Source organism: Lissotriton helveticus, chromosome 9 (genome assembly GCF_964261635.1).
Source record: "Lissotriton helveticus chromosome 9, aLisHel1.1, whole genome shotgun sequence".
Lineage (NCBI taxonomy): Eukaryota > Metazoa > Chordata > Amphibia > Caudata > Salamandridae > Lissotriton > Lissotriton helveticus.
Genome location: NC_136070.1, coordinates 1,248,638,735 through 1,248,651,982, shown reverse-complemented (window position 1 = coordinate 1,248,651,982; position 13,248 = coordinate 1,248,638,735). Strand labels below are relative to the sequence as shown.

The 13,248-nt window shown below is 46.5% G+C and overlaps 1 protein-coding gene across 1 annotated transcript in view; it reads left to right on the top strand.

Moving 5' to 3' along the window:
* Positions 1–12,226, top strand: part of SLC26A6 (solute carrier family 26 member 6) — a 276,916-nt gene extending 264,690 nt beyond the window's left edge. The window contains exon 19 of the mRNA XM_078662436.1: positions 12,081–12,226. Within this exon, the coding sequence (XP_078518562.1) occupies positions 12,081–12,226 (146 nt within the window). The remainder of the gene's footprint in view (positions 1–12,080) is intronic.
* The last annotated feature ends 1,022 nt before the right edge of the window (positions 12,227–13,248 follow it).

Genomic DNA, 13,248 nt, shown 5'->3' with positions numbered 1-13,248 from the left:
AGACAGTGGCGTAGCCGGCCACCCGTGGCATTGAAGAGCGGGGTGGTGCTGGGGGTGCTAGCGATTCCTGATACTGCTGCTCCTCACCGGCCACAGGTAAGAGGAGGCTACCACCCCCAGAACTTGTGCCTCCCAGGGCAGACTGCCCCCTCTGCTACGCCACTGCTGTGAGATGAAGAAAGGGGGATGGTAGATGGAGGTTCAAAGGCGGTGTTAGTGCTGTTAGACTTGTTTGAAGCCTTTTACACCGTCTCTCACCAGATCCTCCTGAATCGACTTAAGGCAATAGGACTTCAGGGCACGGTACTGACTTGGATAACGTCCTTTCTCTCAGACCGCAAACAACAGGTCCGAACTCATCCTTTTACATCACCGGTTAAACCTCTTAAATGGGGTGTGCCACAGGTCTCTGCCTTGAGCCCGCTGCTTTTTAATGTTTACTTAACCCCTCTTGTGGAGATGATCTCTAAATCGGGGATCAAAATTGTCTCTTATGCTGACGATACCCAGCTTTTATTCACTTTCAAGGCGGTGTCGGTCACCACTTTTGATCCCCTTAAAACATGTCTTAAGAATATTGCGGCCTGGATGGACCACAATTTCTTGAGACTTAACGCTGATAAGACTGAGATCTAATTTTTTAATCAACCCTTCCCTCTCTCCCCTACTCTATGGTGGCCGGAGGAGCTGGGTACGGCTCCCCTTCCTAAAGAATCAGTGAGGAATTTAGGCATCAGATGGGACAATCAGGAGTTCAGGTCCAAACTGTTGCAGCTGCCTGTTTTGGAAAATCAAAACCGAATGCTACACACAAAACAGTAGTCCATGCCTTAATAACTTCCCATTTGGACTACGCAAATGGCTTATATCTCGGTCTTTCCCTGGGATTCATTCGCAGACTACATACAGTACAAAATGCTGTGGCCCGACTTATCTGTGGTACCCCTCTTAGACAACATATCTCCCCTTTCTTGCGCCAACTTCATTGGCTTCCCATCGCTAAGCGAAATGAATTTAAGGTCCTGACACTGGCATTTCGGGCGGGCAAGGGGCTAGGGCCCGCCTATCTCAAAAGGAGACTTTACCCTTATGCTCAGACCAGAACGCTACAGTCCAACACCCAATGCCAGCTGATCATACCCAGATTTAAAAAAGCCAGATCTGGTGGAAAATCTTTCGAGGTGGGTGCCACTAAATGCTGAAATAAACTTCAGATGAACTTACGGCATATCCAGGCGGAACCTCTGTTTCGTAAAACCCTTTAAACCTGGCTATTTAGCCGGCCGGACTGGCCCAGCCTGCCTTTCCTGCCCTCCTCACTGTCTGTGACAGCGCCGGGACACCCCATTGGGGTAGCTGCGCACTTAATAAGTGCCTATTATTATTACGGTGCTCTCCACAGCCAATATCAGTGCTTAATTTGAGCTGGTGCTTTCCGGTGCTCAGCACTGGCCCTTAATTGGTTTCCCGTGCTTGGCACCGGCACCGACACCTAATTGTCAACACTATACTTAGAACAGTCTACTTTAGAGATGGGCAGAACAACGTTTGTTTAGGAATACAATATACATTAAAATTGCTAATACCTGCCTCCCCAGCCTTTCCTTTAGCTTTGGGGACCTAGAATAATCGGAACTGTCGCATTTACATGTGAGAGAGATGGTTAGTAGTTGCTTTGACAGTGATTACAAGGGCGATGGGTGGTGCAAGCTGCGGTGGCCTCCTGGTCAGAGCCCTGGCACTTAACATTTTACAAATTAAGCACTGGCCATTAACGGTGGCTAGCGTTTAATGCATGTCATCTTATTGCCGGCAAAAGCCAATGATTTATTCAAGCTAGGTTTCCTAAAAAGAGGGATACGTAAAGCAGAATATAGCCAGCTTGACTCAGCCACCCAAATAAACACAAAGTATAAAAAAACACATGCACGTAAAGCATTTTCTGAACTGTTCTCGAAAGGATTGTAGCGCAGTTTCGACTCGTTGCCTCATGAGCCAGCATTGCTTTACATTGCTCCGTAAAAAGCAGGAAAAGTGACTAGTGCTGCTAGTCCCTCCTCGCCAAGGGCAACTGCTTGCTTTTTTTATTAAATAATGTAGTACATGAATAATTTTTATGCTTTATTGTGAAGTGGAAGTGTGTCCATTTATAACGTGCAACAAAATAGTCTGCTCAAATACAGCCAGACTTAAGCAGTGGGAGTGGGCGTGTTTTTTTTTTTTTTTTTACAGTTTTTATATTTAAGGCATTGAAGCACTTTACATGAGCACCCGTTACATTACACAAGGTTAGATAAATTTTTTAGGCACGGTAATATTAAATGATTTGCCTAGAATCACAGGCTGTTGAGCCAATACCAGGACTCGTGCTTCCTCCCCCAGTACAAAAGTCGGCAGCTCTGGCTGTTAGGACTCATTATATTTTACAGTTTATATTATTCTACAAGTCGTTTGGGGATCAAGCAAACTCTGTGTGCAGCCATTTTTCATTAAAACAAGTCAGTATTAACCCTGTGCGAAGTACTACGCTACACTCGCGTAGTTTGCGAACATGCGTAGCGGTAATTTTTTGCTTGCTCGCGGCCCTCAACGGCAAGTTGGCGACCGCGAGCGAGCAAAATGACATCCCGGCGAGACTTTTTCCTCGTTCGTGATCAGCAAAATCAAGTTGACAATCGCGAGCGGGGAAAATAAACCTCCCGGCGAGATTCTCGACGCGTGGAGGTCAAGTTTCTCATTGCGAGTGGTCGCGTATGCTCGCAACCACTCGCGATGTGAAACTACCAGTCCGCGTTGAGAAAGCTGCCGCTCGAGTAGAAATCTACTCGAGCAGCGAAAACGACCGCTTGCACTGTGCAAGATGCGGTGTGCACTGATTGCACAGTGCGGACAAGCATCCGGCACTGTGCAATCAGTGCGAACAACATTTTGCACAGTGCACTACGCAGTTTGCGTAGCTGCGCGTAGCTCGCGTAGTGCGAAAGTGCACTTTGCGTAGCTATGCATAGTGCAGCTACCCGAACTACGCCCAGGGTTAGTCAGTATCCTCTGACAAAATCTTAGGGTTATGTAAATAATTTTATAGGCAGTTCCACTTTAAATGTGACTTTGTCAACAAAATTATACATTTCAACCTATTCATTTTTTGTGTTTGGGATGTGGTTGTTATTTGTTGAGAGTAGCTCGTGGGGAAGGAAGTAAACAGTAAAACACCTCCATGCCACGGTTATTAAAAACAAGCATTAGCAAAGCCAATAGGTTTTGCCAAAGTAAGACCTATTTGCTTTGTCAATGTTTTTTACATGTTGCGCACACACTGCTGTGCAACATGGCTAAAAGTAAAAGTAAAAAGAGAAAAAAAGTGCTATAACATGGTCAACACTGGCTTGTGCTTCTGTGAAACATGTAAAAAAAATTGACAAAGCCAATCGAATTTTGCATAAGTGAAAGATATTGGTTTTGCAAAGCTTGTTCTGTGAGGAGATATGACAAGCACATATGTTTTAATATGAGATCTAGATGGCTTGTGTTACGAGCCCACAGGAAGCTGAGACCACGAAGATTGTGTAGCAATCGGCCTTCCCTGCATGGTAGTTGGACAGCAGCTCTCGGGCACTGACACAGCTGGCCAGCGCTATGTCATCATGGTGTGCCGGCATGGTGCCACCGTAGTCTTCTCTGTGGTCACTTATCAGATGCCACTCTCACGGAGGATGTGGGCGAGTGCACGAGTCATCCTGTCCTCTGGAGACCATAGTTGGGCTTGGGGGGACTGAGTTACTTTGCAGTCATGTTAAAAGGGACTTTTTTATACTTTACCTTTATGCAGAGCTATCCCCTTTCTAACATACTGCCTGCAGTTCTAGGCCATGACCTCACTTCCTATTTTCCCATCACTTTAAAAGGTATGTTGAATCTAGTGCAAGATGAATTGCAAACACCCTCGGTACTCTCCTTTCAACAGGTTCTTTGCTCCATTCTTTCGTCATTGACAGTCCAGCCATAAGCCGTATTTCCTCTCTATTCTTCCTTCTTCGTTGTCTATTCTATTCTATTGTTGCAATATACCTACTTCAGCCAGTGTTATCAGTTTACTCAAGTCTATTGGACCTTGTCTGTTCAAGCCTGTTGGTCTTCAGCCTTCAAGCCTTAGATGCCTTCAGTTCCACTATCTACTAGGAGATTTATTTTAATGCCAAGAGCTTTTTCATCCTTATCTGCTGTCCTGTTCTTTGTTACTCTTCATGGTCCACATCCAACAACTGTACAGTCTGTTGATGAGTCCCACTATGCAGTATATAGTTTTCCAGTTACATTAGTTCACTGAGCACTGAGTAAGGGTGGTGGTTCGTATCATTCGTGACTCAGATACTTGATGCTAATCTTCTTCGCAGTTCTTTCTGTGGTCTATCAGTTTCCTTCTTCTCATGCTCCAAGAATGCCACCAGGTCCTCATAGGATGGGGTACGGTAGACTAAGAGACGATGGACTGAACTTCCACCTTTTGCATCTGCAGCCCACGCTACCCATGAGAGAAGTGGAACCCTCAGCTACCTTCATTGTTACTTCCTCCTCAGGTTGATTCTGACACTCAAGGGGGCTGCCTAATTCAGGTTTTCTCTTCCTGGAAGTCATCCTTTCATTAGTTTCTTGTCTAGTCTTATCTTGTAATGCTTGTATTCTCCGTTCTCTTTGAAACTGAAGAATAAAAGTGTAGGACAATCGTTGGGTGGGTCCCCACAATTACCTGTGGGGTGCTAGAGTTCTCCTTTTTTTGTAGATGATGATAGAAGTAATAACTCCAGATTCATTGTCAATTATTGTAAGTTTTCTGCAGTTACTAGTGACGTCTGGTAATTTGCCTTGCATTTGGAAGGAGACGTCACAGTGAACAGTTCAGTAGACGCATCTAGCGACAGCAGCCCTGCAAGAGCATGCATCTGATCTTGGTGTACCTGTGGTGTTGGAGTAAGGATAGATAAGAAGTCCTGATGGCTTGCAATATAGACAGTACCAGAGGTGCTGACATCTAATCCTATGCTGGGACTGTGGCTGATGTTAACACATTTTCTCGAAATGTCATATTTTGCCTTGCATCTTGGGGTGTCTAAGCTCCAGTGGGTAATACTAAACTAGGGAGGCAATCCTAGAAAACCCTTTCTGACCACCCTTTTCACCAGTGTTCCCCTCTGCAGAAGTTGAATATATCGCAGTAGTGGCAATGTGGTCTGCTATAGAAGGCTGGACTAGTGAAGCAGTCTGACCTCAAAGGTTCATAAAAGGCCATAAGCATTTGTATGGCTCAGCTGATAATGATTGACAAAGCATATATGTGGCAGCGGTTGAGTGAGCTGGGGCATTCTTATTTTTCGTAAAGGTCATCTACATTTAAACCAGGCTCAGAAATATCAGCACTTGGTAAAAGGCAAAGAATAACCTTGGATTCATGGATTGCAGGTTTATCCCACAGGCCTGCCTTTCTGCTGGTCACAGTTCACCCCTCACACAATCCCTTCTCAGCTTCCCAGGCTAATAGAAGTTGTTAGAAATGGGGGTCTCTAGTTGGCAGAGGTAGGTACCTTTGTCCTAGTAGGGACCCTTCTTCCTAGTCAGGGTAAGGGGGATACACTTCTAAACTAACCCCTGCTTATTCCCTTGGTAGCTTGGCACGAGCCGACAGGCTTACATCAGAGACAGTGTATAAAGCATTTGTGAACGCATACAGTAATATAGCGAAAACACTACAAATAGACACCACATCAGTTTAGAAAAATAAGTAATCCTTATCTAAACCAAACCAGACCAAATGACAAAAATCCACAATACAATAATACAAATATGACTTTCAAATGGTAGAAATAGTTCAGTTCAAAGCAAATTGCAGATGCAACCCTTTTCACACAAAGTACTTTTGATGCGTCATGCACACCAACAAAAGGGGCCGCAGGGAAGGTGATGCGTCAGTTCCTTACACTCAGGGAAGGTGATGAGTCGGTTCCTTGCTCTGGGGGAGGTGATGCATTGGTTTCTTACTGCGTGGGGAGGTGATGCATCGGTTTCTTACTGCGTCCCCAATGATGCAATAGACCTGGCGCCTCAATGCGATGCGACAATCTGGGATGATGCTTGAGTTCTTGTAGCTGCACAGCAGGGCTAGCATCGCTTTTCCAGCTCCCACAGCCAGAACAACCTCCAGAGGCCCAGAACAGCTACAGGCACCTCTTGGTAGGTCACAATTCCCAGCAAGGAAGTTCAGGGGAGCTGGGGTGAAGTTTTTGTGTCCCTGAGACTTCAAAACAAAAGGCAACCTCTTCTTCAAGCCCTTGGAGATCTTCCTCAAGTAGGGTACAGAGCAAAGAGCAAAGTCCCTTTTTCCTTTCATGGCAGAAAGTAGCCACTACAGGCCAACCCCAGACAGAAACCAGCAGAGGGGCAGTATTCCTACTCAGTTTCTCCAGCTCTTCTCCTTGGCAAAGGTTTGTCTTGATTTCCCAGAAGTGATCTGTCAGGGCTTGCTCCTTGCGATCTCATGCCCACCACCAGGGGGCTGAACTGTGGGACTCTCCAGTGTCATAATAAGCTACTGGACTCTCCTGTTCATGCATATAATGACTTCCAGCCATTTGGACACTATTTGGGAATTGACATCCATTCCCAATCCATGCTGGGTTTTGTGGAAGCCAGCCTGCTCATGCCTGAAACTCCTTTACCTAGAATTCCCGGCTCACTGCTTCGTCTCCAGCCCTTCAGGCCAAGGATGGATGGAGGTATTCAGCTCACCTGTGGCTGGCTGCTGCTAGCCTGGTCACACTTGATGCATGTGATTACTGTAAGCTCTTTTAAGCCAGGGACTCCCTTCAGTATAGTGGTTGGTCATTGTAGCTTTGTTACGGTGAGACCGAGCTTTGTTTTCTGAGCTTTTGAAATTCCTTGAATCCTGAGCTATAGTTAATCCTTGTTCCTTGATTCCTGAGCTATAGCTATTCCTTGTGCCTGAATTAGCTCTGCCTGCAATGCTACCGTGTTTCATGAGTTCCTGAGCTATAGTTATTCTTTGTTCCTAAGCTTCGGCTATTTCTTGTTCCTGATTTGCACTGCTTGCAGTGCTCGCTTGACTCCTTGTTTCCTGAGCGGTAGCTATTTCCTTTTTTCTTGATCTAGCACTGCCTGCAGTGCTACCTTGACTCCTATGCTATAGTAATTTCCTGTTCCTGAACTAGCACTGCCTGCAGTGCTATCTTGGCTCATGAGCTTTAGCTCAACTCTAGTTTCTGCTCCTGCACAGCCTTCAGTGCTAAAGTGTTTTCTTGTTTTCTGATTCAATACTATTCTAGTATACCCTCGTAGCCTCCCCTTCTGTATAACCTTTTCCAGTCCCTGCTTTTCTTTCCATTTCCTTGGTTCCATTTCCTAGTTTACTATATTTCTATTCCTGCTGTCTTGCTTCTATTACCTTGTATGTTTGCTACTTGCTTTCAGCCAAATGTGCCCTGTGATTTCCTTACTTTCCTGTTAAGCACTCCTCCTTGCTAGCTCATTGTCTATTGTGCTTGTGTTTAGTTCTAACCCTTTGCTGTTACCTCCTTGCATGCTCCTGCTTGATCGCCAGGATCCGTGGACACAGCTGACAACCTAGGTGGTGTTTCTTGTTCATTGTGAGTATTGTCCTTCAGTTACATTTATAACATCCCCATAGGTATCAGCTCCACAGACCCTGCCTTTGCATTCATATCCTATATGTGGGTATTTGCAGTCAGTATCTGTAACAGCAAATGTGGGTGAGGAACTTACTGAGCTTATGTCTTACCTTGTGGAGCTGCCAAGTGCTTTACCCCACATTCCCTTTTTTGTCATGGTTATTTTGTGTGTATATATATGTATATATATCTGCACGTCCATCCTGGATGTAGTCATTCTCAATGCTAAATTGCCTCTTGAGTGCCCATGCTTTGAGTCTTAGCCTCTGACTCCCTATGTGATCTGGACAGGGCTGTATTCCTCTTTCTGTGTACGTTTTCTATCCAGTTCCCAGTCCTTGCCCAAGTCCCTGACTGTGTCCCAGACAGTCCCGGATAGTCCCTGACATGATCTCTGAAGTCTTTTCTATCCCTGAGACTCCCAACAGGAGGCAAGCTCTACTTCAAGCCCTTGGAGAAAACTCTAACAGCAGGATGATGAAAGCACCAGTCCAGTCCTTTCCCAAGACAAAAGCAACCGCTGCAGGCCACCCCCAACAGCACACAGCCGAGGGGCAGTACTCCTCCTGCAATCACAGCGTTGTGATTGGCTGGGACGCCAACCGCACAGGCATCTATGGGGAGGCAATTTTCTCCATGTCATGCAGCCTACATGGAGTAAAGGGCAGAGTGTGTATGACTGGTTTGGTTGGCCCTGGGGCCGACCAAACAGTCAGCATTCACAACAGTGGGCAAGCCACCCCTCCCCTGCCCTGGAGCAGGTCCGCCCCCCTCACAGTGCGAGAAGCAGAAACATAAAATGGTATTTATAATACCATTTTATGTTTCTGCTTCTCGCAATGCGAGAAAGCAGTGGGGCGACTCTCCTCCGCCCACATGGATGAGCCGCTCCTGCACTGCACCCTGCCCACAAGGGTACCTTGGGCCTACCTTAGGGGTGACTAACATGTAAGAAAAGGGAAGGTTAGGGCCTGGCAAGTGGGTGCACTTGCCAGGTCAACATGGCAGTACTAGGCTCTGCAATGGCAGGCCTGAGCTACATTTACAGGCTGCTTATGTGGGTGGGACAATCAGTGCTGCAGGCCCACTAGCAGCGTTTGATTTGCAGGCCCTAGGCACACACAGTGCTCTGTACTAGGGACTGACTAGTAACTCAAATATGCCAATCATGGAATCACCAATCCATAACACGATTACCAGGAGAGTATAGGCACTTTAGCACTGATCAGCAGTGGTAAAGTGCCCAGAGTCATAAAACCAACAAAAACAGGTCAGAAACAGAAGGCCAAAAATCAAAAAGTCTAGGGATAAACCCACTGGAGAAGCCAGGTCCAACAAAACCCCCTTCCAGCCTAAATACAAGATAGACTAATCAATCCCTTGATGAACCTCCCTGGTTGAGGCGATAGGCCAACAATAGCAAGAGCACATTCTGGTTCCTCGCCTTTCTGAACCCAGTTGGAGCCCTCTGTCCATACTCTCAGAGCCTGCTAAGCTTACCCATGGGCAACACTTCTCCTCACCCGTGGACACCATCTGTGCAGCACCTAACCTTAGCTTGCTCACAGGTGTGTCCCAACAGGCAGACAATATCAACATGGCCAACACAGTGGTGTGGCCCAGTCCACCCCAGGGGTGTGACTCCTGTCCCCCACCCAAGGGCAACTTTGTCCACCAGGACAGCAACCCACAGTGGCCACTGACAGTTGTCAGTGATGAGACACGGCCTTATGCCTCTTAGGGCTCTCAAACCTCTGTGGTGTCAGAGAGTGGGGACAGTAGCCCCAGGTGCCTGGCACTGTCTGTCCACTCTCCCTCCTGTCAGGTCAGGGATATCCTGACACTGATCCTCCAGCCCAGGGTCTGTACCCTGAGACTCGACAGGGGACTGGGGTAGGCTCTCCCACACCTGGTCCTCCTCCTTGGGGCTCTGTACCCTGTCACATGGAGTGGTACCACCTTCAGGAATTGTCTGGGCATCTGTGGCAGGTGTCCTGCACAATTCGCCCATCAGTTCAGGGGTTCTATCCTGCAAGTGGGATCCCAGCCTAGGGTCTGTACCCTTAGACTGGGTAGGGGTTAGGGGTGAGGTTGCCCTCACTCCCCCCACCTGAAGCGGTGCCCCAAGAAGACAAACTAGTAGGTGCACTGTCAGCAGTCGCCCCTTCCTCCAGGTCAGGGGGAACCCTGAACCTTGATCACCAACCCGGGGTCTGTACCCTTAGGATTGACCTGTGCCTGGCAACCCAGGACTTCTGGGGGAGTACACCAACCGCCCCCCAAGGGAAACACATTCCTCTGGAGTTCTGCAAGAGTCTGCCTGGCACAGGTCTCCAGCCTCCTGTCCACCTGACAGAGCTTAAAGACCCACCCCCAGGGCATAAGTGGCTTCACCAGGGCCAGGCCTGGGGTGCTCTGATCTGAGAGCTGGCAACCCCTGATCCACTGGTCCTTCCACTGGAGCATGCATCCCCCTCTCACCCCTCTCTCTGGACACATGCTCTCTCCCTACTGGAGAGGTGCTGCCAGACCCCAGAGCTGGTGGAATGCTGGTTACAGCAGTCTCCCCCAGCTCAACTGACACCTTGGGATCCCCCTAAGGGGATGGCCTCCCGGTACAGACCAGGTCCCCCTTCTGGTGTTCCCTCATTGAACCAACCAGGCCTTGAGACTGGGTTTCGGGCACCTCGGGACACAGCCCACTCCACTCCTTCTCCTCTGACACAGGACATGGAACCCTATACCCCTCCCATTACTCTGGGGCCTATCTGGGCCACCACAACCTTCCCCTACCTCACTTGGTTGGGGAAAATCTGAGCCACCTCCTTCAGAATCACCCCAGATGCTTCTTCAGATCCTCTGGGATCCACCAAAAGGTCTGCCTCCTGTGTGAGCTCCCTGGGGTCTGAGAACTCACACTCCATCAGGAGTGTATCTCCTCAATGGCGATAAAATGTTCAGTTTACATGCTGAGTTTACATGGAGTGTTTTATCACCAAGGAGGAGAGACTCCGCTGATGAAGGGCAGTCCTGAAGTGCATTGGGATACTTAAGTATTTATGATGACAAATGATATAGTATGATGGACTAATACTATGAATTTGATATAATTATACAAATAAATGAAAATTGGAACTGATAAAATTGATAACATGCAGTGATTATTTATTTGAGAAATTTCACACGGTTTAAATCTTTTTGGTGGTGTGCATAGTAGGGACATTATTCACATTCTGGGAAACGCATTAGTGAATATTTGAAGCCTCACCCCGGATCGGTAGGCGATACACACATGCAAGTGTTTACCTATTTTCTACCTTCAAATACCCTCAGTAGTGTGACAGTCTTTACAATTTGTATAGAAAAGAAAGAGAAGCAGGGGACCTGAGAAGAATGGAGGCAACTCTGAAGGCTGAGAATAGCAATGGAAGGGAGATCTAGAAGTTACATAGAAATATGAATAAGGGCAAGGAGGGGATGCTTTAAAAAGATAAAGCAAGAAGTTTGAAACAACCCCTTCCACCTCCACCTACCCATGAGCAAACAGTTCCTTACTACTTAAATTAAATTTTGGCATATATTATTCTGCTAGCAGATTCATATCTTGGGGTCTGATTTGAGCTTGGAGGATAGGTTACTCTGTTACAAATGTGACAATCATCCTGTCCTCCTTATTACACATGCATTATATTCTATGGTATTCGTAACAACTCGGACGGGATATCCATCGCGTTTGTGTCGAAATATCTGTCTGCTGACCTCTAAAGCAGGCCCTAGCTTTCTCTTTCCTTATGATGTGCAGTTATGCAGAACCTCTTTAGCTGATTAAAAAGTGCATCAAAAGCAAAGTGAACAAGCATTTTCCTTTCGTGGAAACTTTCTGCCATGTTCTTTCTTTTATGTGTTAATAGATATGCAGTACAAAACAGAAAGAAAATATTGGTTATCTTCACATTGTTTCAGTGCATTTTGCTCTGTAGCACACATGCTTTATTTATATCAGGTTAGATATGGGTCAGATATAATATTTGACCCATATCACATGTGATACATCGGTCACATATGACCAGGTCAGGTCATATCTAACCTTACATATCTATCAGGTTAGATATGTTTGAACATGAGCTAATCCCTTACTTCACAAGCACCATGTCTTGACCTACAAGGCCATGTCTGTACTAGTGGCATTCAGGCAGGGAGCAACCCTTAATGAAGACTGGTGTGGCCCCTTGTGGATCCTGCTCTGTTAAGTGCCATGGCACAGCTAATTCAAATCATGTCTTATTATTTATTAATGTATTCCTTGTTGTCCCTATCCGGAAATCACCTGCTTTGTTCTCTGCTGCTCCTTGAACTGAACTCATGTGGATCCTTTATTCACAGCTTCTGTCATTCATGAGCTGGAGATGGGGAATTTCTTCAGTACAACCATCACCAAGGCTCAGCTCTTCGCCTCCATCCATGATGCGGTCACTTACCTTTCAAGGACCCACAGCCAGCTGCTAGAAACCAATGTAAGTATCTTATGATTCTTGCTAACCTTGCCCCAATCACTCCACTAGGCTTTACATTCAGTGGCAAGAGCTTGAGGGACGCTACCAAGGTACTGAAGTTGTCCCACACCTTCCACCTGACCTCACGGGCCGATGCCAAATTCACAGGGAGACGAGAACTAGCCCACTCGCACCTGCTCCCAGTACAACACTGTCTAATGTATATCAACTTCTAAACCACCTACAGAGGCATTAGGGCCATCAGCACTAAATGGCCATGCTCGTCACAGATTTTAAAGTGCTTTTCTCCTCGGTAGTCCCTGATTTCCCTTGTGTGACATCTCCAGCCACGCTTCTGGGCTTAAATCTTGTGCATGGACATCTCAAAAGTCTGTGAAGCTGTTTGGGGAGTAAGACTTTCTTATTTTTCTGTCAGACTTCCTGTCACCAAATTATAAACTTCCATCACAGTAGCTTGCAACCAAGAGAAACTCCTAGTTTTAAGGAAATACAATTCAAAATCTGTGATTAGGAGGAAGAAGGTTTGTTATAGCACCACCACTCCCACTCAATATAGTGCAGAGAGGTCATAAGAAGTACTATACTATCCAAGGGAGGGTATTTCCTGTCCTAGATCTGGAAAGCAGGTTCCTGATTTATTGTGAACAGAAACACTCAACTAGTGGCCATGCGAGGCACGAAGAAGAGCAGTGCCGCTCTATTGAGAATGTACCTTCATTCATTGCAGGAAAGCCCATATGGGTTCAAAAGGGATCTTGGATAGACATGTTTAGTCAACGACTGTCATCACCATCCTGCCTCTTAGAATCAAATAGGAAATGTATATGAATCCAGTCTTTCTTTAGGTCTGTGATAATTTGTAGTTGACTAGTATGGACTGTCAGCATGGCTCTGTCACTAAATATTTCCCTTCAGCATTTATCCGATAAGATTGCTTTCCTCACTGTTGCAAACCTTAACGTTTACTATATGTCTTCTTTGGATAACCTGGGTTCAGCTGGGAAAGGACCAGGCCAATGGTGTGCCAAGAGCCCCCT